The following is a 26,115-nucleotide window of genomic DNA, read 5'->3' as shown; positions in this document are numbered from 1 at the left end:
TAGATCGTTTTTGGGTACGCCCTCAAAAATTGACAGCAGAGTATGAAACACGCCTGGTTCGTTATCGCGGACTGACCATGTTTACTACCGGGGGAAAGAAGATTTCTCTGTGTAATATACCGTGTGCATGAGTTATATTTAGTTAAATTGCTAGCCGCAGCGTGGATCAGATATAGAAAAGGTCTGACAATCAGCACTTAAATACGACAATTTTCAAAGCAACATGAGGCAACGTATTCACAAAAAGTCGCTGACGGTGCCTTATGAACTTCATAAAGCTGCAATTTGGTGCTCAGACTGTTCAAACGCTTCAAGTCACCTGGCACCAGAATCATCCTGGACTGCCGATGCTTCACATCGTAGATGCTATAAGCTTTCATACATGAAAGAATAACCATGACTTCTGCCCCATATAAACATGCGTCGGAACCAGCTATGGCTCAGCAGCACGTCAAACTCTGAAGGACGTTGTGATACATTTTTTTTGTTTGTTTTTATCACGGACATGGTTTTTAGAAACACTGTTTTTTATTGCTATTATTTTACCACGTACGGAGCGGCGGAACAATGGGGAGTGAGTCCTGAAGGCGGCAGCACCGCAGAGCCGCAGCCCTCCGCCGAGCTGCCCGGCACTCGCCACTTCCGCTGTGCCGTAAAGCGGCTTCCTCTTCCTGTGTCACTCGGTCAGAGGTCAGGCGTCACCTGCAGCTGGATGAGCTGGCGTTTACATACAGGAACTATTTAATCAATTAGAAAGAGCCACAAAAACTGTGTACTTTGAAAAACCGCTAGTCGCTCTGTAGTGGTCTGTATTCATCATACATTTACAGTAAGTGCTATTATATGATCTATTCATTACGAAGGCGATACTTACTGCCATCATGAGACACGTTTTTCTTGACGAAAGGGGAGTGTTTATGATCGTAGCAACTATAAGATAATCCAAACGGTTAAATATCCAGCTAATCTTTTTTGTTTAATAGGTATTTTGTATTACATTGCTGGGTCATCCTGCTAGTTCACTACAAAGCCGCCTGACGTAGACAGTTTTACATGGATTTGGAAAAACTCAATATCTGCGGTGAAAATTAAGTTTGTTAGCTGTTTGGCTCCTTTATTGGTGCTGGAATATAATGAAGTAAAGGACAGCCTCACTTTCGCACAGTCTTAATGTTTAATGGGCTATATTGTTGGAGTCTGGCATCTAAGGCACTCGTGTGGTGTAGATGTACACCATTAAACAACTAGAAATACAAAAATCAAATGTTTGTTTTCCAGTTACATGCGTTATTCGGCCAGTCCGCGTCTCCTCTACCTGTTAACATAAATACTGCGCTACTGCCGATATTATGAATGTGTATAACTAAGAACTTTAATATGTGCGTAACTTTTTGTTAGAGAATTTAATTTGTATATGAATATAATCCCGTGCATGTTCTAATGTGTAATAAATGCAGATACTCAGCATGAGGATTTCTGGACAAAATATTTAAGTGTCGTCGTTTTACCTGAACGTACAGGCTGGGAGTTTAATATGGTTATTGTACTGTAATATTGATTAAATGTACCCTGCCGACATGCATAGCCATTGAAATCATGATGAGGTACATTTTGCTAATCGATATATCGCAATCCATCTGCTGGTTTAAGTCCAGAGGGCGCGGTGCCGGGCCTCTATGCCTGGAAAATTCAATAGCGGACTTTCTTGCCGTCTGGTCTAGTACGGTAGGGGTTTTGTTATGTGTTAGTCTGACTCTGTTTTCCTGCTCAACTAAATTATTCATCCTTTAAATTTGAATCTCCTGCTGGTCTGATTTAAAATGCTTTATGCAAGTAGGGTAAAGTGTGCAGTTAAAAGAAGAAACGAGATTTGATATTTGAACATCTTGTGTTATCTGTTCACTGTTGTTGGGACATGATTTACTCAAGAAAATCAAATATTAGTTTACTGTATGACCCATTTATGAGTTATTTTGTCAAATCCTATGCAGAAGAGGGTGTAGGGTCATTGACAGAATGTCTTCATTATGTTAGTTACAAGGGTTCAAAAAGATGATGTAAGCGTTTTCATCATGATGAAGCCTGTTAAGCTCACCAAGATGGAGCAGCTGTCGGATATGCAAAAGAGGAGATTGCTTTTTCGCTGCCCCTTTAAAGTGCTTTTTTATTTACCTTTTGTTGGATTTTTGTCAGTTACTTTATAAGTCAGATCATTCCTTAATGCACTGATAAAATTAAACTGAAGATGTGTGGTGTTTCCCTGCTTTTTCAGGATGTGTTTCTCATGACATTATACACTTTTTACTTACTTTAGGCAGTTTTAATGGGAAAACTTCATGAGGTGATTTCAACATCAGACACATTATCGTCATCTATTATCACTTATGTCAGTGTTTCCCAACTCAGTTCTCTGGGACTGCAATTAGGTGATAAAGGGAGGTGGCAGGGAGCAAAAATGTGGACTGACTGTCTGACTGGGTTGGGAAACGCTGCCTTAACTGTCTTGGTAAGCTTTAAAAAAGGCAAGTTATGTCGCATACACATAAGCTACATAAATTCTATCTATATGCATAAGTACATATAGTTTTCTCGTGTATATATTTTTAATACAGTGAGCATCTCTGTGGCTGAGTGTGGACTCATGTGGCTTGACATCACACCTTCAGAGCTGTGGCTACTTGGTGGGGAATATCAATCTGTCTGTCTTTAGACATGTGTAGTAAATTGATGGATTTATGTCTCGGAATTTTGTGATTTTATTTGCTTCCTGTCATGAACTGATACCCCCCCCCCCCCCCCACCTTATCTCTAGAATCTTGCACAGTTGTAGCTACGTTTGGGGAATAAATGGATGACTGACATTTTGTGCACACTAGTTCACTAAAATGCGTTGCTCTCTGTGCATGTCTAATGTGAATGGACTGATGTACTCGTCTGTTAATTCTCATAATGGGATTTGCAGTCGTCGTAATTGGTGGGAGACCTTTTGCAGCTGAAAATTTTGTCTTTGTATATTGTTTGATTGCCGCATTGTGAGTGTGAACTACATTTAATGGGATAAGCATGCTTCTCCATCTTGGGTGCCGTCGCCACCTGTTCATAAACCAACTGCATTTGAAGTGGCTGTGTTCATGAACAGATACAGATTATCACTTGACTCGTTACGCCGTCTTAATTCATTAATCGGTTACCTGCTGATATTTGTCGCCCTTGTCTCGTACTAGGAGATGTTTATTTGGCTGTTTTTTCTTAAACATGTAGCCTTTTCTTTTAAAACCTGAGATTTCTTTTTTTTCTGCAGATGGTGCATGCAGATGTATGACCAGGCTGTGAATCTTACTTCTGTATTTGCTCTCATTTTCACACTGTAATGCCCTGAAAATTCTTAGTCCTACAGAAGTGGTGGCCAGTCATAAAACAGCATACAAAGTAGAACATTTTTTTTAAGCTATGTTGTAATATGTTGCGTGAAAATATTATGTAAGGGAATGTGTTTTTTTTTTTTTTTGTGCTGATGGAAGATTTTAGTTAATTATGGTTTTACAGAATTTAGTTTTTAGGCTAATGAGGCAATACTTACCCAAAACTGGAGTAGTTTCTAAGCAAGATGTCAATGACCCTTCACCTCATTCTTAGAGATTTTTTTTCTTCCTACTGGTGATGGAAATAAATATTGCGTGTCGCAATTCTGTTGTCATGGAAATGGTCGTCTCTGCAGTTCAGGGACCTCTTTTAAATGGGATTGCCAGCATTAAGGCTAGAAAGCTTCTCGGAGTTCATTGAGCCATTAATGTGTTTGCTCTCTTTACCAGGATCTCCTGCAGTTAGCATGAGTCTCCAGTGGACGGCAGTAGCCACCTTCCTGTACGCCGAAGTGTTCGCTGTACTGCTGCTTTGTGTACCCTTTATCTCCCCCCAGAGGTGAGAACATGTACTGCACTGTCATAATTCAGCAGATTGAATGTTTAAAGTTGTGGGGTATTAAGCATAGAAGAGGCAGAAAAAACTGTGTACTATAAGTGTAAGCACACAATGTAAACTTTTTATGGGATTATAATATATACCAGGGGTCTCCGGTCCTTGAGGGCTACCGTCCAGTAGGTTTTCTATCCTATCGGCTTCTGATGAGCCACACCTGCTCTCAGGTAGATGTCAGGAACAGGTTTGGCTCATCAGAAGCCAAGTTGGACAGAAAACTTACTGGATAGTAGCTCTCCAGGACCGTAGTTGGACCCCCCTGATGTATACTGTAAGGTGCAGTGGTCAGCTTGGATCCTAGGATCTCGGTGTTTGCAGAAAGGAATGCATCACCTTAGCAGCAGGACGTGGCTTTTTCAATGTTTAACCCTCATCTGACCTATTTACTTGAACTGACATCCTCTGGATGTGAGACCTCGTTTGACTCATGCATTGTGCTGTTATCTTGGTAATGGGTCAAGCACCTGAATTATGAATTGTTCGGTAGCTTTTTATTGACCTTCCATTACAAATGTGTCTGACTCGTTGTTTTGCTGTAGATGGGAACGTTCTGTGGTGAATCTGACCTTAATGTTTTGTGTCTCCTTTCCAGATGGCATAAGATCTTCAAGTCGCGTTTGGTGAAAGCCATCACAACCTATGGCAACACCTACTTCATGGTGGCCATCGGTATCCTGGTCTTCTTGCTCATTGGTGAGTGAGGCCGATTTCCCAGATGTCGTCCCGTCACCAGTAGACTCTGTCTCCTCTCTGTCTGGTGGAGCCCAGCAGTATTGGAGTCGCTTATGTACCTAGAGATATGGATGGAAACAGTAACAGGTGACCCTGGATTGTTGGGGGATTGCTGCCTGTTGGCACTGGCTCCTTCAGTGATGTTACAATCTCATGCCTGTCTCCTTCGTGCCCCCCCCCCCCCACCCCCCCACCCCCCCAGATGCTTTCAGGGAGGTGCGCAAGTACAGCGTGACGGAAAAGGTGGACCTGAGCAACAACCCGGTGGCAGTGGAGCACATACACATGAAGCTCTTCAGGGCTCAGAGGAATGAGTACATTGCTGGCTTCGCTCTGCTCCTTTGCCTGTAAGTACACTACTGACCCCTGCAGGCACACGCTTAGTCTGCGCTTTGTTCCTCTGTCGCACAGGGGTGTGAAAGTCCAGCCTCCAGGCTGTATGTGGCCCACAGGACAGCTCGAGCCAGCCTATGAGGCATTGCCTAAATACTGAAAAGCAACCGTTACTCTTTCCATGTGACAAAAGAAAATAACATGAAATAGCAGGGCTGTTTATTGGCAAAAATCTGGTGATATGATGTCTGTTATGGCATAGGAATTACAGACACATTAGAGCATAAGAAATTTACCAATGAGAGGAGGCCATTCGGCACATCAAGCTCGTTTGGGGAGAACTTACCTAATGGCTCAGGTTATTACGATCCTATCTAGCTCTGATTTAAAGGAACCCAGGGTTTTAGCTTGTCTCCCTGTAAGATAAACTAAATGTTTTAGGAAAACCCACCGTTTATTGGCCGGTAGGTTGCAAACCTTACAGACTATTTGCAAGGTAATAAAACTGTTACATACATGTAACTGAGCATGCAGATTTGTCTTGAATTCAAAATCTCATGCCAGTCAGATGACCAAAGTCGGTGACGCTGCATTGTTATATTGGAGTGGAAGAATTAAATGGCAGAAAAAGCTTACAACACTGCCATCTAGCGGTCATAATTTTAAAAACGACACAAAATCGACCACAGTCTACCATGAATCTTTTCATGTAGTCTAGTTAAAAATCCATAGTGTTTTTGCCTTGAAGGATATTATAAAAATTTTAATCGGCCTTTTTAGGAAAAAGGTTCCCCACCCCTGCTGTAGGGTATATTAGTCTTGGGGTTAAGAAATCTCTTAATTTATTATAATTTATTATTTTTTTGCATCCCACATAATGAGTAAACGGAGCTCCCATTTTGGCTGCACAATATTAGAAAAAAATGTGCATCACAGTATTTAATATTTTTGTAATCAAATATTTGGAGTATTTATAAATAGGAGTTCAAATTTTACCCGAAGTAAACTGGAAATTGTTGGTGGTGTTGCAGATGTGTTGACACAGCATTACTGGCAAATATCTTGCTCAATATCATCTCTGTGGAATCCAAAATATTTCTATGCAGTGGAAGACACAGTGATCTGTTCTTGTTCACTTCTCCTCCTCACGCATTTAAAAAAAATTATAATTTCTCAGAAATGCGCCATGTCTGGAGTGACTCAAACGGCAAGAATTAAATGATTATGAATGGCTCAGAGTAGGGCTGCACAATTAATCAAATTTTAATCACGATTACGATTTTGGCTGCCACAATTAAATGAAGATGATCGTCGGTGTTATTAACATTTGAACAGCGGGCTCCGCTGCATATTAAATCAAGCATTTTCTCAAACAATAGTCAGCCAACCACCAGGGGGCGAACAAAAGCCTATACTGTATGAGTGGCAACCTCAAATTATGACGTAATGTCGGGAGCAGAATGTCATATATTTGTGCTTATTAATTTAAGTATTTCCAAAGATTAATCTTAATCCCAACATAACATAAATACTAAAAGAATAGATGGCTTTAATCTCTGTTATAGTTGGGTATGGGCAGGCGGCCTTGTTTAGAAAAGATACGAAAAGTGACGCATATAATGTTTATTCATTCGTTTTGTATTTGTCCGAGTAACAAAGCAAAGGAATAAGCCGTTTCAGTCAAACTGCATTTCACTTGTCATTTAAAATAAAACGCAGGGTTGGCAACTTTGGTCAGCTGCCTGGAGTGAGATTTTCTGTTCTCTGTTCTGTACATACATTTACATGTATGTAAGTTTTATTACCTTGTAAATAATCTGTAGCGTTTGCAAACTGCCGTAACGTTTTTGATGCAGCTAATTTTAAGTTCAGAATGCAATATAGATTTACCGTAAGATTTCTTGCATGAAAAATCTCTCTGTCAGAAAAATCGCAATTAGATATTTTCCCCACATCGCGCAGCCCTACCTCAGGGAGCAGAGTTCACATAAAAGCATTGGCAGTAAACTTTGCGCTAATGTTACATGTACTAGATAATCCTGAAATCTAAAGCTTAATTTTATTTATTTATTTTTTTTGTGACAGAGTAAAAATGTTTTGGTGTAACTTGCGCGTAACATTAGTATAGATATTAACATGTATTCTTCTGGCCTACTTTCTGGGTTCCATCAGTCTGTGTCACTCAGGGATGGCAGCTGATTCACTGGTGGAAAACCTCAAGCCCACTTATACAGTCCATCAGCTTACCAGAAAACACCAAAATGCAGTAACATCTGCCTGCCTGAGGTACCCTGGGGGACCCAGCTGTACAATTAGATTCGCCTCTCTAGGAGAACATGTGCAATTTCTCTACAGGGGAATCTGGAATTTGTAATTTGAGTTTTTCACATGTTCCCAACCAACAGAATTGCATTCGGGAGGGTAACATCTAATTGAGACCCTTTAGTCATCTTGATGTGGCGATCCAGAATTCTGCTGGTTTTGTTTAATTAAAACTTTTAGCAGTATGTTGAAACAATGTCGGAGCTTAACTGTGAATGAAGCTTGGAAGTTTCCAACAAGAATCTGTAGAAAGGTCGCATGCATGTCATCTAGCTTGCAGCAGTAGATTCTCAGAAGTTGCGTCCTTCCTTTGTGAGGTGAGGTGTTTGTCCTTATGACATTTTGATGAAGGAGTCTTCAAACCCATTTCCAGTGAATCTCATGTTTCATAGCATTACTGACTCTGTTACCAATTTTCTCTATTTCAGACTCTAATAGCTAGCTTTCTGGTATTAATCTACTCATGTTTCACCTTTCCGTCGTTGCTGGACACGATGATTAAAAAAAAACAGCCACACAGATCCTGATGAATAATACTGTAATACTGACATGGCAGAACTACTAAATTCAATTTTGTCTGTTTTAAATTTAACAGGCATTAACAGCCTTCAACTACCAAGGATGAGTCAGTATCTGGAATGTTGCACAGTTCTACTCCTCTCATTCTGCAAAAAAAGTGAACATATCTATTTTTAAAGCTTCAAGTGGAAGAACATAGAATGATACTTGGTTCTTTACTCATTTAGTACTTTAACATTTGAGAGACGCTACACTGCATTTTGCATTGTAGCGCGCTTAACATAAGCTAGATAAACAGTAATTTTAATCAACAAATCAGAAAAGTTTCTAAAATGTAACATTTTAACTCTGTCGGTGATAAACGGTACAGCAATAGATCAAGAAATCGACGCGAAGGTTCAAAATATACATTCATTTTCATTCATTAACCTTTATTTTACCAGGCAAAGCATTAAGAACAGTTTCTTATTTACAATGACAGCCTGGCAAGAACTTGCTGAAAATTGGGAAAAAAAATTAAATAATTAAAATTAAAACTGTTTCAGAGCGTTCTGTAAGGAATTCCAGTCATTGGCAGCAGCAGGTTGGAATGATAACATGCCAGAGAGTACTACGTTTAGTAGGCTTTATTCTAATATATGAGGAAGGCAGAGTATTATATGTGGTTATGGAGATTGTCAGTAATAATTGAGTTGGGTTAGGGGGTGAATAGCCAAAAAGTTTTATAGATAAGTGTAAGCCAAGAAATGTTACCTGAGTCTGCAAAGAGGACCGTTTTGAATACAGTATACAGGTGGCAGTGGTGTGTATTAAAGAGGGCACTTGTAACAGATTGAATATAGACAATTGTGACAAGGAATCTCAGTTTAACGATTATTTGCAGTAGTGATACAATCATACTTTTGTCTTCTCCCTTGATCACTGGGCAGACCTACTTTGAGTGGCAACAATCATCTATGAATATGTTTGTATCAAGTTTCAAGATATTTTATTGGTCTTCAGTCTACTTGCTCATTCAGCCGCACCCAGTGCAAAGAACAATGCACAAAGAAATGAATGCTAGGGTGGCCCGTGGTTAGCACTGTTGCCTCCCACCGTCAGAGGTCAAGTTTGAAGAGCGTTTCCTCCTAGTACTTTAATTACCTCACATAATCCGAAGATCTGTACTTTCATTAAGGGTCCTTTGTAAATGATTGTGTGTGTCCTTTGACCTGTCGTCTCATCCAGTGTACCTCAGCTTAGCCCCAGCGCAGTGGCAGCCTAAGTTGGCTAAGATCAATTAACGCCATGCTACTGAATGATTGCTGGCTTGTTCTGTAATCGTTCACCCAGCACACTCCCATGCAGCGTGTGCTGAAACCATTGGCATGCTGTAGAGGTGGAAAATTCAGGTCCAGAAAGTAAATATCCAGACCAAGACTTTGTTTCAACCAACCAGTTGAGTATAAAGAGCTGCAACTACCCCTGTCTGGCATTCTGCTGCCCTCCCCCCGACCTTGAGCCAGATAAGCTTTTAAGATGAATCGACATGTAAACAGCAGACATGCAGTGAAAACAAGCAACACTTAGACGTAACAAGTTATGCTAAGTGTCGGTGCAAGTAATATTGCAGCAGGCCAGATTTGGCTATTGTTGATGTGGACAGCTAGTGTGAGGAAACTTGTTTAAATCCAGACTCTAGGAGTAAGAATTTGTGCCCAGGATGGTTTGGGTCCTGTAACGTAATGTTACTTTGTTCTTTATTGTATTGCCGCAGCAGTGATGTACAGACGCTCCTCTACTTACGAACTTTCAACTTACGAACTTTCAGACATATGAACGAAGAAGACTATAAGTCCAAATTGTGTTCGTTGGGCTCCTGTTTCCTGTCTGCAACAACAGTTTTATTTATAAATTTTTTTTTCTCCACGCCAATTCCCCCTAGTACGACTTTTGGCCGCTACTCTCACCGCACCGTAGCATGCGCACTCCCGGCATCCTAGTTCTTTGTACTTGCATATAGGTTATCCTTTAAATGACTTTGAATAACGACTTACGAACATTTCAAGGTATGAACGCCCGTTTGGAACGTAACTCGCAAGTAGAGGAGTGTCTGTATGTCCAGTTGATGGGCGGCCAAACTTTCTGTATGGCCTTTCTGTTTTGAGCTGTCACTCTGTCATACTGTAGTACTGTTGGTGAGGGCATCTCCAGTGGTATCATGTTTGTAATTGACTTGCTCCTCCATCACTCTGCTCACAGGAGCTTGCAGGCCTTGGTGAGCTTTGATTCAGGGCTCTCTGTCCACTTTGTCCTGTCTCAGATCTGGAGGATAAGGAACCTGAAACCTTTGACAGTTTCCCCTGGAGAACCATTACTGCTGATGGGGGGGAGGAGTCTCCAGGTTGACGAGGTTTTATTCCTGGTTTGACACATTGCTGGCTTCTTCTGTAATCGTTCACCCAGCACACTCCCATGCAGTGTGTGCATTTAAACATTCTTTAAGCACCTAAATTTAGGCACAGTGATTCTCCTATGAAGTTGTTCATCCATCATTCATTTTCTGTACCATCTATCCAGCTATGTAATAATGACCTGTACCGGTATTTCCCAACCTGATCCTCAGGAACCCCCAGATGGTCCATGTTTTTGCTCCTTCCCGGTAGGAGCAAAAACATGGACTGTCTGGGGGACCTTGGACTGTGTTTGGAAATGCTGACTCATAGAATTAAGCTTTATAGAAATATATTTGCTTGCTAATGTAATAATAAAGTATGTTTGGAGTAATGACCGTGGTTATATCATTTCTGTGCATGTTTTTCCCATCTGAATTTTGCGGTTTGTTCAAGAATTTCCTGATTTAGTACTTCTGAATGAGAAGGCAGTGATTAAGCTTCACCAAGGTGTGGTAAGGAAGCTTGTTCATGGCACCTTGGAGGGAGTATGTGTTTTGAAAAATTATTATATCTATAAACCTCATTGATTTTTGCCTCCAGTTGCGAACATGCCCACCGAGCTTTTCTCATCCACTCAGATTTTGCTTCCCGGGATCCTGCTAATCTCCACGGGCTTTGCAATCTTCTCGGAAAAGACGTACTGTTGGGTCATGGGACATTTTCCATTCACAAGTTTTGTCGGAAGTGTGAAAGCCGTGCTGCTGGATTTGGGGGAGTGCCGCGTGGTGCTTTGAGTACTATGTTTCTAGGCCCCCCCCCCCCCATCTTGTGTACCCAGCTTGCATATTTTTTCCAAACAGGGTCCCGGCCGTTTCTCTTTGAATGGCAGCCTATTAATAGCCCCGTGGTTGGATACTACCCCGACCCCAGTGGTGGCCCTCTGCTCAGCCGGACAGCTGCGCATATGAGGGTGCGAGCCCCATGTGACTGCCCACCCTGCATGAACTGTTATATTTAGAAATTCGGGGGGGTTGGGGGCATAGTATGCTTTGCGTTACAGGTCTGTCTCAAAGTTCATGTGCCTCACCTGGCTAGGTGTCCAACCACGGTAAATGTCATAGTGACTAGCAGCCGTCCTGCGCTGGGGGAGTGTATGTTTAGCCACAGCGCCGTGTGCTACGTGCTGCAGACTGCGACATGCGAATGGCTGCTGGAAATTCAACTCTGCTGGGGGGGGCAGCGTGAGTAACTTCCTGTGGGGGGTGTCCAAGAGTCTTGTTGTCCACAGCAACTGTGTGCTGCGTGACTTACACAGCGTTGGTATTGATAGTCATTTGCAGTTCAGTACATATGCTGATAAACTCAGGGTTAATGATGATTAGACCCCCCCCCCCCCGCCCCCAGTATAGGACACATTGTGCTTACAGAGTGCAGCACAAGTATTTAATCATATTCTGCGTATGAAGAATTTTGCGTGTGCTGACCTGGGACGATGAGCTATATTTGGTCTGTGATAAACACCCCTGTGGAAATGGTCGTGGATGTTACTCATGAAACTTGCTGTGTTTCCAGAAAATGAAGTCTCTCCTCCCCCATATTGGTCACGGGTTGGGAGTCAGGAGGACAAGTATGTTCCCTTTGAGACGGTTTGCTTTGCTGTACTCCAGTCTCGTCTTTTGGCCATGGCAGCTGCTAATGAACGCTCTCCTGCCATAGCAGGTCGGTCGCAGGCTTTTGCACTGCAGGGAAAGGGAGCCTCAGCACTGAGACCTTGGGCCGTCTCGGTCTGGCGTCGCCTGGAGGCCGGTGCCCCTGAAGAGCACTCGGAGATGGTTTCGCTTTTGTTTCCCCAGGCTCCTGAGGCGCTTGGTCACCCTTCTGTCGCAGCAGGCCACCATGATGGCATCCAACGAGGCCTTCAAGAAGCAGGCGGAAGGAGCCAGCGACGCAGCCAGGAGGTACATGGAGGAGAACGACAAGCTGCAGGAGGTAAGAGCCGGAGCTGCAGTGTACCTCGTGCCTTTATTACAGACACACGAGGAGCCGCAGTAAACACATGCACCAGAATATTCTGAGGAGCCGTAAATAAGGCCAAAATGAACAGGGCCGCATAGGGTTACATTTTCCTTCCTCTTCTCTGATGACTTGCCACCACCTTGAAAATGATATAATGTTGATGTCAGTAGTGAGGATGAAAGAGGAATCATTCCTGGAATAAGACTCTGGTCACCCTCGTGTTACTGACTGAGCGTAAGGTGGCCAAAAATGCGGAGGGTAGGGTTCTGTGTCCAGTCGTTCGCCTTTGGGAACAAGGCAGTTGGTCCAGCAGTCTGCAGGCCCCAGACCTCTTTACTCCATAGTGACCTCACCCCCCCTATACTGACCTTCAGTGCTGGACATGGCTAACCAGAAAGTTACCTTTTACCGCTAATCCACCCTAAAGTTTAATTCAATAATGTTAAACCAATAAAGCACAAATAAAGAGCTATTAGTGAAGCGGCTTGAGGACTACAAACATGGCACCCTTGACCTGGAATTAGGATGGAGACTCTCGGCTCTTTATTGGTCTATAGCTCTGTCAGTCAGGACCTAGAAAATACAACTGGGTGCTGTCAGATTTAAGGTAGTCTAGGCTAAGTGTAACTTAATGAAGATAAAGTCCATTTAAAGTAGGGTACCTTAAATCCAAAAAGTCATCCAGCTAAGCAAGAAGTCCAGTTTCATTATACAGACTTCTGTTCTCTTAGCTCAAGATAGTCAATTTAAATTGACTATCTTCATTGGCTGTACATTTAGTAAAGACAACCTTAAATCTGACAAGTTATTGCCTCATCGCCTCTTGCGTTTATACATAGTCAGCCAACCGCTAACGGTTTTCAAAGTTTGTAGAAACGAAAAAGTTAGCTTTGCTAATTAGAGGTAAGTGAATTAACAGAACCCTACCCACAACTGCTGGCCTTTTGAGAAATTTTTGTTCCTTGTAAATCCCCCCCCCCCACTAAATGTAACACTTCATGCAAGGTGGTGGATTGATTGGCTGGATGCCGAGCTGAAAGATTAGGGTTAGGGCGTCTTTGGTCATGTCATTTAAGATACTGGCCTGCCTGCGCAAAGGTCAGCGTGTTTGGACTGTTCTACACGACATTCGGCGTGCACATGCTGCAGTTACTCATGCCTGTCGGCGGGGTCAACACTCAACTGGGATGGTAACCACAGCTGGGAGCCCAGTACGCTGCTAGAGCCTCATCCTACAGCTGATCAGTTGTTTTAACTTGAAACCGATGCAGTGAATTTCAGTGGGATTTTCTGCAGTGTGGCCATCTGGTACAACTGGGAGACAGATTTCCTGCTCATCTACTATAAAAATGCTGCTCGCCAGAAAGTAGGTGCTTCTGCACCTTTGCCTGGGTGTTAATGAACACCTTGTGGGGCAAGTGTGTCTGGACAGTTTCAGCCTTTGCCTATGTTGCAATTTTCTGGTGTTTGAGGTTTTAATGACTTCAGTTTACAGTCCACTGGGGAGAGACTCAGACCTCAAGGCAGCAGCTATCCTCCAAGACATTAAGCAGTGGTTCCCTTTATGCTCAGTGGTCAGCTTCACAGATGAGGGCAAATTCTAGGGCTCAGGAGATCACACTAGGAGTTACACTAGGACCTCCTGACAACATCTCCCCGCACACTTCGTCAGGAGACATACTTTGCCCTCTGTCCTGCCACTGTGGTTATTGCAATAAAATGACATGGCAAATAGGTGTGACTTGGGCTACATTGAACGATATGCCTCTATCCTCACTGATGGGTAGCATATTTATGTTAGAATATCTATGCTTATCTGTCTTTGTTGGAGCAAATGAAGACATCTGCCGTACTTATGAGTTACTCTGACAAAAGACATGGCAGATGATCCCCCCAGGATGGTGGGCGTAGCCCCTAGACGTACAGTGTTAACACAACTGTTTCCAGCATAGCGGGTGGGGTTAATTGGGTTGAGCTGTCTTGGTGACATTATCTGGTGTGAAAGATGCACAGCATTTATTGCCTCTCCTATCATTGTATTGGTTCGGGCTTCGGTTTCAAATACTGCTATTTCCAGAGAGACGTCCAATATCTTTTGGGGGAGCTACCAAGAGTATGTTCCGGAGCAGCTGTTGGTGTGCTGAAATTTGAGGAAACTCGGGGGTTAGAGAGCAGGGCAAGGCAGCTGTTTGAGTCCTGTAAGCACACTGTGAGCTTTGACTCTTCTGTAATCTCCTGGTTTCACTGACACCCACGATGATGCCCTCTCTGCCCACTGAAGTCGGTACAGCCACGCATGTACAGAGGAATGTAGCTTTTTTTGGAAACACTGGTACTGTGTCCCGCAGTGATGTATCATAATCATGCCAGTGTCCTTCACAAGGGTGCGGTACTGCTCTTACCATCTGTGCTCTAGCAGGGAGACTCCTCCCATCAGGCCTCAGAAAGATGTTCTGTCTGCTTCTTCGGACCTTATGGAGACCCCTCCATGGCTGTAATGTGGCCCTGAGGAGACTGTCATACCCCAGCATGGAACCCGTAACATGAGCAGATCTCCTGTGAAACCAGAGACTGTACATGTGAAATTTACTCTGACCCAGTTACAGCCACTGTAGCAGTGGTTTCTTTCATGGCATTAGTGTGAACGTCTTGGGTGTAGCTTTGAGTCCTCTTCCTGTTAAACCAGTTAGCATGTGCCAGTGATAGCATGATTTGACTAGAAGCCCAGCCGTGTGATTTCTCCCATGATGCCAGAGATCTTCCCCTCCAATTTCTGATGATGATGATGATAAATCTGGCGTTTCTTGTAAGAGGGCATGTTGATGAAAGGTGAGGTGTTGATAAAGACAGGCCCCTCATGCCCTTCATAACGTCATATAAAGGTACATCTCACTGTCCCCAATGGAAATCCTGCTGCCACAGCAGCACAGAGATTGAGCACAAAGATAATACAAAAGTGCAGAACAGTGTTTAATTTTAAAGAAATGAATGGATGAACTGAAGACAGTGCTGCTAACTGTTGTGTGCACATGGAATCAGGCATTAAGTGAGCTGGGGTCAGCATCCCTAATCCTTTCCTTTTTTATAGCAAAAGAAAGTAGGTGGACATTGAGGCTAGAAGGTTAGTGCACGCCTAATGGTTAACACGGCTCGCCTCCTTCAGAGATCATGTCACATTCACATGTTTGCAGTTCATTAACCCAGGTGTGTGTGTGTACTGTATATAATTACTAGGGCAGGGAGATTTATCGCGTTAAAGCAATGCGTTAATTTTGAAGTTATGATGTTTTTTCCTTGATCAAGTTACGCATATAGTACTTTGGTACCCAAAAGGGAGAATTCCTTGTTAACAATGTGACTGTTGCACAGAATCCCAGAATTCAGAGGTAAAGCCAAACCATTCAGTTAGTGTCTCACAACGAAAATGGTGTTATGTTTGTTTTGGTTTAAAAAAAAAAAAAGACTGGCATGCACAGGGGAAAAAAAATAGTTTGCAATATTAGATTTATTTTATCGAGGGGTTATACCGTTAAGATCTAAAGCTTTTTTTTGTGTGTGTTGAGTTCAGACTTCTCTCATTAGACTAATTTGCCAAATAGATTTAGGATTTTAGATCAGTAACGTTGGTGGGATTAAATAGTGTTTCGATCAGCTTGTTGAGTACATGCGATTTATATGCCATTAATCGTCAAGATTAATGTGTGATTTAAGAAACATCCCTACTTATAATCCAGTTCCCTCTTTTCTCATTGTCTGTTCATTGAGGCGCTTTTAGAAAGCATTGTAATTCAGCTTGTACTTGCGTGCAAGTAGATTTTTTTTTTTTGTTGGAAATAAATAATCTGTGAGTTTAGAATTAAACCATAAAATATTTAAGTGTGGGTGATTTTTCAAAAACTTTTTCTAAAATTAAGTGCTTGGTGTTTGGTAACTTTTTAGATATGTTAATCTAAAAACACAAGCACTTTTTTTTTTTTTGTTTTTTAAAGTTGAAAAACTTTCCTTTTTGCAGATGTCTTATTAATATTTGAGAGAAGTGCTACATGATTGGCCATTGCATGCCCTACAAAGTATTAGGCAAAACTATATCGGAATTCAGTCTGTAATTGTTATAGTTTTAACAGTGCCAGCAGTTATTACTAGTCAGCTTATTAGTGCAATATGTATTGTAAATGAAAATCATGTCGCAGGTCCAATAAATAAAATATTGTAGCTCTCGCGTGGCGAAAAGATCATCAGGTGGACAGTAAAGTTGTTATTGGCAGACTGTTTTATTGCGCGATTCTTAAAAGGACAGCGTTAACGTGCTCCCGAGGGGATAAAGTACTTTTCCCTTACGATACGTTATCACACAGTGCATCGCAGTTACAAATTTACGTAGTTTTACATAACGAAATCGACACATTTTTATAATCGTCATCATCGATTTGCGTCGAATAATCGTCCCAGTCCTATTGCTGTAATGTAAACATTGAACGATCTACAAAAAGCTGTGTCCCAAAAAAGGCAAGGTTTAGTTTCTGGTTTAATATATGGCATTATCTGTGCTAGACAAAAACTGGAAGAGCTATTTATAACTGCTGGAGGCTTTTGTCCTTCCTTTGGATTTCCTTCTAATAGGCGCTTGCTTTTAAGTAGGTTAGGCTTGATTGGTTACAAAATGGCCTTGGAGGGGAGGGGCAGACCGATGGTGAACCAGATAGAGTCGGCTCTCTCCTCCCTCAGGAAAACTGTAACCTCGCTTGACTGTAAACAACTCGGGCATGAAAGACGTCAATGTTCATCATTTTTGGACGCGTAGAGGGCTATAGAAAGGCCTGAAACTTTTAATATAAAGAAAAGTTGATGAATGATGTTTACCGTAGTCTGACCCTGAGCGAAAATGTCAACTGCATACTTTCTGTGTAAATATAACTAGGTTTGGGACAGCAAGTCGACTGTTTGCACTTTTGGATAACAAGTCTGGTGTTATTACTGTCTAATTTCGGTGTTTACTTCTAATGAAAGTACGCATAGAGACACAAATAATATTATGTTTTTGAATGCTAGTTTTATGAATTACTGTTTTTAATTCATGACTCAGTTTTGTCATTTCAACAGCCATTTGCTGCCCAGGCTCTATTTAGGGATATCGAACAGGCGAACAAGTGTTCTATCCTCACACATGTACTGGTTTTCTGTTTCGTGTGTGTGTGGCTGTGTATGTTTCAACATTGATTCCAAAAATGATTATTCAGAGAGGAATGTCAAAATTGGAACCTTGAATAATCCAGATAAAATTATATATAAATAAATTCTTTTATTATTCTTTAGTTTTCTGCCCTATGATCGTACTTGTCTGTTCTGCCCAACGCTCATCTTGGTCTTTTGTCACCATCTGGTAATGCAGCAGGAGACCTGGAGTCTCTCCCAGGTAGCTTAGGACACGAGGCCTGGCTGCACCCCGGGCGGGATGTCAGTCCTTTTGGGAAAGGCGCATGTCAGGGTGGGATTCACATCCCTAACCCTCTGGCAGCAGTGAGGGGAAACGAAAGGGACTCTCAAATGGAAGGAGAACGCATGGCTGATGACCTTTTTTAAATCTGGCAACAGGCACCAAAGATGGATAAACAATGAAACCATTTACCATTATTAGGGCAATATTTAGAAATTTGTAAAAACCAGCACAGGTGTACATCCATCTTTCCTAGCATACAATAAAGAGGATTTTTTTAAGTGGAACTTAAAGAAAAATCCAAGTGTCATAGCTAGAGAATTGCAGTATTGATTGCATCCGGACTTAAGTCTACTGCCAACAGGTTGCCACTGGAAAGGTTTCCAGAAGCGTTTATTGTGAACAGTCGACAAATGTAAGCACTTGGAGGCTGCCAAACAGAATTGGCACTTGGTGTGGAATCTGGTACCATGCTGAAATGAGTCTTTGACAAGGCACGTCAGCAGTGGCTTTGGCTTTGGACGGAATGAAAGGCCTCTGTGCAGAGCGAAAAACATGACATCTGCGGCTGTGTTTGCGTACATGCAAGCCGCCGGGTAATTAGTGGTACAAGGTACTGGGATGATTTAAAAATTAAGCTGAAACCTGGTTCATTGTTCATGAGCTGTGTGTGTATAGGCAGAACTGGCACTTGGTCCGGAATCTGGTTCCATACATATATCTCCCAGTGATTCCATGACATCATCCAGCTCACATGCGTGTGTGTGTGTGTGTGTGTGTGTGTGTGTGTGTGTGTGTGTGTGTGTGTGTGTGTGTGTGTGTGTGTGTGTGTGTGTGTGTGTGTGTGTGTGTGTGTGTGTGTGTGTGTGTGTGTGTGTGTGTGTGTGTGTGTGTGTGATAAAATATATAAAATTATAAAAATAAAATATATATAAATTATAAAAATTTGTCCTTTTACTTAATGGTTGTCAGTTGATTTAACGCATGAACTGTTTATGCTCCTCCGTATTGTGCAAACATCAAAATGGAGTTTCCACCCATCCTGATGTGTTTGGATGCCGCCACGGGAAAGTGCAAAATGCAGGAATAATATGCCAGTATTAGAGGCTGGTCGTCTCGTTTGTTTTGCCTGGTTTTCTCTGGCTGCTTTCTGTGAGACTCTCACATAGGGTGACAGACAGCTAGTTTACAAACGTGACGTTTCACACACTCTATTCCAGATGAGAGATTTCTGTTGCCAGGTTCATTGTCTATTTTTGCTTCCATGATTTATTAAAAATTGTTGAGCCTCCGGTGACGTTTTCTTTTTGTCACACAGCCACCTTTTTACTTTTCATTAGGGTGGGCGGATGTGTGAACTTGAACTGAGCGTTTCGCTATAGATCACAAGCTGATTTTCCACTGTAGTCTGTTGCTCTGGTCACTGACAGGTAGCCCTGGAGCCTGTTTGCGTTCGGGCTGAGCAAACTGCGGACAGCTGAGGCTCCAGTGAGCCACGTCGCAGTTCTAACCAGAGCAGAATTGGGTTTGTTTGCATGAATCACGTAGAGTTTGACTGGACATGTTTCTCAGGGGGGTGGTAACAGAAAATGGTATCGCTTATGATGCTTAACTGTTCCTCAGTCACTCTTATTTGTATCTATCACCTTTAACAAGTGAAGCTGGACAATTTTGTAAAAGTAAATGAGAGAAATTGACGTGATTGTGTTAAAATGCACAGTGAAGGTCTCTAGATAAGACTTCAGAAAGTCATGGGTGGTTTTTTTTTCCAGAAGTGTTACGCAAGTGGTAGGTCTTGGTGTCACAAGGTTGCGTGAAAAGAGAAGCCAGCAGAACAGAACAGCAGCGGACTTTTGATTTTCCTCCAGAAATAGAGCTCAGCAGATTTATGGGTGAAAAATACATGATTTTGTGGTGACTGTCGGTTCAGCTTGATGATATATCCTGTGTTCAGTGACACGCAATGTGTCTGAGGGAGGGAAAAAAATACAGAATTGAGGTAGGCAATATCCGACCATCCCACGGATAGGGTGAAGTCGGATCCCACACTGATTTGTAAGAAAATCTCCTGTTGGATGAGCTCCTGGGAAAGTTTTGTAGGAAAACTGTTCACCCTGAGAGAGAGAGTGAGTAAGTGAAGGGTAGTTGCCAGGCTATAATGGCTACGCGTTTTACCACAGAAACTGCGGGAGGCTGGGATCCCTGTTCCTGAGCTGGGCAAGAAGGCTGGAGGAGGAGTGGAGGAACAGAACAAGGCTTTGAAGGAAGATGTGAAGAAGCTGAAGGAAGAGCTGGACACCACTAAAAAAGGTATGTGCAGTGAGAGGAGCTGGGAGGGGCAAGTGGCGTGCACTATTGGGGGAAGGTGATGATGTAACCAAGTGTATGCATTTTGAAATTGTTGTAGTGAATATTTTTCTGCCTTGGGTGGATTTTAAGAAGTGGTCATTTCACATTCTACATTGCTGCATCCTCCAAATATGACTATTACACAGTTTTATCGTAAAAATGTATTGATTTGTTGTGAAGGATGGAATATTAATTTGGCCAAGTGTGTGTGTGTGTGTGTGTGTGTGTGTGTGTGGGGCAGCCCTCCAGAAGTCAGAGAGTGACGTGAGGGCTATGAAGAAGCAGGCTGAGAACCTGACAGTGGAGTATGACCGCTTGCTGGAAGAGCACGCCAAGCTGCAGGTTGGTAACCCTGGGATATGCATGCATCTGCGACCTTTGGCATCATCACCATCCTCTGTGGTAGATGTGGTCCTCACCCAGACAGCCATCTCAGATACACTGTCAAACCCTGCCAGGTGGTAAGCGTAGTTCTGATTGCTATGTATGGTTCAGAACAGGGTGTCCTAATTCCTGTTCTCATAACCCAAATACTGAGCTTTTTTCCCCCAAGCCTTTAATTAAGACTGAGTGAAATCAGTGAAACGATATTAAAACAATCGTGATTTAAAATGGTACACCGAATTACAGGCATACCTGTAATTTTGCATCCTTTTTAAGATATTAAAGTTTTTATTTTTTTTTTTTATTTTTTTTTTACTATCATTAGCAGGAATTTCTCCATACTGAAGTCCGTTTTCAAAGCTGTTCACACAGTGGTCTGTCTGAACTAAACTATGCATCATTTTTCATTGGTGTCAGATATTCATTCTATAACCACATCGTAGAATATCCAGGGATTTTCTGACTCGCCAGGCCAGAGACGGGGCAGCTCCCTCTGTGTGTGACATCATCCAGTGGTGGGCTAGTGCTGCATGTACTAGTCATTGACCCATACAGCCCATATTTTAGATCAGGGCTGCCCAACCCTGCTCCTGGAGAGCTACCACCCTGCAGAGCTTCGGTACAGCGCTAATTTAACACACCTGATACAACTGAAGGGCCTGATTGTCTGTATCTTAGTATGAGAACCAGCTTAACTTCAACATAGCTGACTCTAATACTGAGGTGATGCTGAAGGGCCTGATTATCTGTATCGGGTGTGTTAAATGAGGGCTGTACCTAAGCTCTGCAGGCTGGTAGCTCTCCAGGGGCAGGACTGGGCAGCCCTGTTCTTGATCTGTATGGAAGAGAGGAGAAAAGACGAGTGAGAAGGAATGTCAGTCTTTTGTTGTTGTAAGGGCTAATGTGGGCCATGTCCGAAGTCACATTCATTTACAGGACACATTTCAAAACATTTGATGGCTAAAGTGTTGTACGGGTTGCAAAAAAGGAAGAAATAGAAATTTAAAAAAGGAGTACAAAAGAAGAAGAAAAATCATCATATAATCCCAAAGAACATGGAAAGATGTTTGGTGTATTGACTGAGGGAGAACATGTCAACCTGGTAATAATGATTTAAAAGCTAGAGTGTAAAATCCCAGGCTATCCTCACTCTTCCTGGCACCATACTCCCTCTTCCTCAACCTAAAACTGAGGAATTCCACTCTGCATGGATATGAAAGTATGCAACCACCACCCACGTGACCAAGTGACTGCCATGAATGCAGGATGGGTGAGGCATGCTAAGGGAGACTCTCAGATGTATGTATTGCCAGACAAGACACTAAATGTGATGTGGATGGGAATATGCCCAAATCCAGATGAGGGGGTGGATTAGCATTGTCACGTGCCTATACTACATCTGTATATTAAGGCCTGGCAGTATTCCAGTTTACCATCATTAAATGTAAATAACACGAGAACCTTCATCAAACTTAATAAGGAACATTGAGAGCACAGATCTGCCTATCAGATCACAGAAACTAATGCCGTTCCAACCAATGATACTGAACTCTTTCAAAGGACTGATGCCCAACAAATGCACAGCAAAGTTGAATTAGAGCGTTGCCACAGGCTGGTGTAGTAATATCCAGGAGTCATGGGAGAGAGCAGCGCTCCCTCAGAGGAAATTTGGTGTTGGTGAAGAAAGCAACAGCTCAGCAGCTACACCATATTTAAAAAAATGAGATATTGTAGGTAAGGTGCAAAGACCTTGGCTGTGTGTGCTGTACTTTGGCAATTTAAAGTCTGGTAGGCAACACAGTGGTGCCGTGTAGTGTAAACTTTGATGAAACCTTGTGCCAACTAAAACTGGAAAAACGACAAACTTATTGCACCACTTGAAGCATTGCCATCCAGTAAACCATAAAGAATGTAAGCGTTTACAGTTAGACACCAGCAATTATGGGTTCCAATTTCAATCTGAAGATGTACGAGATGGAAGCAGAGAAACAGCCCAGCAACAAACGGTACTGTTGGAGTCTTCCGGTGTTGCATCTTTCAGGGTTATTTTTGTTAACGAAAACAAAGTAAAACCTGAAATTAAATGAGCCACAAAAGCTACAAATAAAACTATAAATATTGTTGCCAAAACTACCTGAAATTAAATAAAGGCAAATGTCAAATGCTTTACCATTTTTAAATACTTTAGATGACCATTTATAATACCTGCCTGTTTTTAGTGTATAATATACACTGTATTCATGTTGAATTCTTTAAAAATAAGACGCAAAGCAGCGTTCTAGTAATTGAAACTGAAATGTATAAAAACCAAATGGAAATGTCTTTTAAATATTTTAAATAAATTTTAAACGACAATGGCATGAATAATTATCGACATTGATGGATATAAATTGTGATCTTTTGCCATATCGCTCAGCCGTGCCCGCATGTGTGCGAATAGCTTGGTGTCAGTTGCTCAAAATCTTCCCTGAGTCCCATGTAACTTTTTACGTCTTTTGAATCGTGCTATTCATTCAGCCAACAGTCCAAACACGGTTAAAAACCAGTGTATACAGTTGGTTGCCAGCATGAGGATTAATCTTTGGCTTAAAATGGGGCAGGTTGAGTGTAAGCACTGCACATGAAGCAGTACCCAGAGTCACATAGACTGTGTGTTTCTTTGTTTAAGTCCAGTACGGAGTTTTATGGTTTAGTATGTTTTAAGAATAAATAAGAAGGTTGTGGCTGATTTATTTCTGCTAAAGGTTAAAATGGTTTCTTGGTGAAGTCCTTGTTTTGGAACAGCTGGGGGGAAAAAACAGCTGAGGTTGTTTGCTAATGAGACGTACTGAGCTTGGCCTCCTTCGTGTGATGCTGTTGGGGCAGCAGAATGAAAGAACAGCAACAGCATGTTCATGTCAGGTCACCTTACACTCCTCTCGGCCTGGTAGCTGTCCAGCGTCTTATAAAAGGTACACGACGTAATGAGACGAGGCTTACAGCTGCAAACACTAGCTGGGTGGCATGGTTTTCACTTCGCAGGAGAGCGATGGGAGAGGCAGTAGCTAAGTTTATCCCTTTAGGCAATAAATTGTAATATTTGCTTTCATCAATATATTAAAGGGATAATCATTGAGAGTGATATTTCAGTGTTCTAAGACGCAGTAACGCACAGTGCAATCGTACACTCGTACATCTTTATTTTTCTTATAAGACTGACAAACTACAGTGACTAAAATGTCTTTCAGCTGGAGAGCGTAAGGGGAGCTGATGCTTATTTCCTGAATTCCTCCCTTGATTTCAGGCTACCTGTGACGGCCCACGAGAGAAGAAGTCTGACTGAGCTGGTCGGAGTGACCTTTGATTATCTCAGCCGCTCGTCTACCATCCTTCTGCCGCCGCCCTACTGCTTCCACGCTGTCCAGGTGTTGAGCTAAACAGCAACTGCCCACCACTACCTTGGGGAAAAGTCCTTGTCCCTATAGCCATGTGAATCGTTTGGTAGAATGTCTGACTTCTTTATTTTTATTTTTTTATTTGTACTCAATTGTGTACAAATAAAAAATATTGGTTGTTGGCTGCAACGTGTCATTTATTTGCGAAATAAAATTTGAATTTCTATCCTGGGTGGAAAGATGAAACGTACCCATTTCATACTGTTTGGTTGTTATGTGGTTTTTGGGCCTTTGTTATCCTGTCAGGAGGGTGTTAATCTGCATAAAATGCCAGAGTCTTACGTGACCAATGAGTCACGAGTGTGACTTTCTGGGGCCTTGTGTGTCGGTCCTCCTGTTCATGATGCTTTGTAATCAGCTGTCAGGTTTGTTTCTTTGTTTACCATGTTAATGTTTGCTATACTTTGTTGTTCATCTGTTCAAACAAGTACTTCTCTGAAACCATAATTAAAATCCAAGCTTCTGTGGTTATTGATAAAATGTTTTTTTAATTTTTTTGTTCTGCAACACAGGATGACTATCACCACATCGACAATCTGTATGTCATCTATGTGAGTTGACTGTAAAAGCCCGCTGGTTTCGTTTTGTGACGAAGGCGCGTGATTTTTAAGACTGGCAGTCTGTCATGGTAGTCATCTCATTGGATGTTTGGAGTGTGGGACTGTTTGTTACTTATGCACGTTCGTCACTTTGAACCTCTGGAAATCCTACACCAAAGCAAGCGGTAGAGTAGCAGCTGTCAGGAAGCTCCCTGGTGGTTTGTGCTGAAAGAGTACACCAGTAATGACACACCCGGGCATCAGGGCATGGCCCTTTTTAGAATGGCTGGAAGAGGATACGTAGGGGCTCCTGCCCCGGCTTGCAGGACTTATAACGTCAGCGGTCAGGCTGCCTTTCCACATGCGAGCGCTTCCTAGCTGTGTGTAGTACTGAGGGAAGTTGGAAAAAACCAGGATTCTGTTTTCCTACATGCCTATTTGCTGTGGTCTACCATACTGTGATATAATAGGACGCTTTGTGTCATTTTCCATTGAAAGGCATTGCTATAGATAATGTAGATAACTATGACTTCAGCTGGGATAGAGAGACACATTGCTTGCATATGGGTTTGATGCACACTACTTCCTGTTCTCATTTATTACCCTGTGCTAGTCCCTGTCAAAGTGATAGTCCGCTGTAAACCTGCTTGTAGTGGCATCGGTGCATACATGCATTTGTCACCTTTAATCATGCATACGTAATTTCCTCTGGCACTGCTTCACAGACATCCGAGCTCAGGCCGAGCCACCACTGCTCTGGTTCTGAATGCATGTATCTTGAATGAGCTGTTATAAGGCTCTGTAAGTGTCCAGCCAACTTCTGGTTCGTTTTCATGTGAAGTTTTATGCTTTGAGCCTGATTTTCTTTCCTGTCGTCGCAGGAATGGGTAGGAACAGGATTTACTGCTTAAATTTTTTTTTCACTAATTATAAACAGCTGTTGTAATACAGGTGCCTGATAAGAGTTTGCAACACATACATAAAGGATTAATTTTGTGTCCCTGTTCTTCATTTTGGCCCCCAGTCCTCATGTTTCATTGTACTATGAATAGTTGCAGTTACTTTAACGGTCTCTACGCAGTAATGGTGTGTAAATTCTGCAAAAAAGCAATAAATGATCTTCATTCTGTTTACGTGCCCTTCAGAATATCATAAATTTGCTGTAATTTTACGTTTTCTTTCCATCTGCCTGTTTGCCGCTTTTCTACTTGGACTGTTGTGTTATGATTTGCTACAAAATATTCACTGCTATTCAGGTGGATATTTAAAACAATAAGACCAGTAAGTCTTTGTAAAGGTTGTTAATAAATGTTGACAATTTGATGCACGTTTTCAATGGTGTATAATGGGCGGACAGCGGTAAAACTCACTCTTGTAAAACTAGAGTATGTGATGGTCTGGGATCGATCTTCATTTTGGCTCCCTCCCTCGTCCGCCCGTCCGTCCGTCCGTTGGGTTTGAGACCCAATGCATCCCAGACCCTCACACACTCTACTTTTACAAGAGTGAGCACACTGCCTCCACTGTTGTTTCAAGTCTGAACTGGTGTCTGATCACTATGTACTCCCTAAAACCTACAGCCCTTCTGCTCTCACCTGTCAAGGTTGGAACCCTCCGCTCTGCACTCTGTACGATACACTCCCAGCCTCCAAAGCTCACTCAGGCACGTAGATGTTTAAGTTAGAAGAAAAATTTCTGAA

At 42.3% G+C, this 26,115-nt stretch overlaps 1 protein-coding gene across 1 annotated transcript; it reads left to right on the top strand.

Annotated features, from left to right (window-relative positions):
- The first annotated feature begins 666 nt into the window (after window positions 1-666).
- On the top strand, window positions 667-25,738 carry bcap31 (B cell receptor associated protein 31). Its single transcript, XM_049016733.1, has 8 exons — window positions 667-829; window positions 3,813-3,921; window positions 4,571-4,671; window positions 4,913-5,057; window positions 12,113-12,248; window positions 19,890-20,019; window positions 20,300-20,400; window positions 23,726-25,738. Exons 2-8 carry the CDS (start codon window positions 3,830-3,832, stop codon window positions 23,762-23,764), a joined length of 744 nt encoding a protein of 247 aa, XP_048872690.1. The 5' UTR covers window positions 667-829; window positions 3,813-3,829; the 3' UTR covers window positions 23,765-25,738.
- The last annotated feature ends 377 nt before the right edge of the window (window positions 25,739-26,115 follow it).

Source organism: Brienomyrus brachyistius, chromosome 6 (assembly GCF_023856365.1).
Source record: "Brienomyrus brachyistius isolate T26 chromosome 6, BBRACH_0.4, whole genome shotgun sequence".
In the NCBI taxonomy this organism is placed as follows: Eukaryota; Metazoa; Chordata; class Actinopteri; order Osteoglossiformes; family Mormyridae; genus Brienomyrus; species Brienomyrus brachyistius.
This window is presented reverse-complemented; position numbering and strand designations above follow the sequence as displayed.

Excerpts from the sequence above, each read along its gene's own strand:
- bcap31 (XM_049016733.1), top strand. The coding sequence starts at position 3,830 with ATGAGTCTCCAGTGGACGGCAGTAGCCACCTTCCTGTACGCCGAAGTG. Across the intron at positions 4,672-4,912 it reads CCTGGTCTTCTTGCTCATTG|ATGCTTTCAGGGAGGTGCGC; the intron begins GTGAGTGAGGCC and ends CCACCCCCCCAG. Across the intron at positions 20,401-23,725 it reads AAGAGCACGCCAAGCTGCAG|GCTACCTGTGACGGCCCACG; the intron begins GTTGGTAACCCT and ends CCTTGATTTCAG.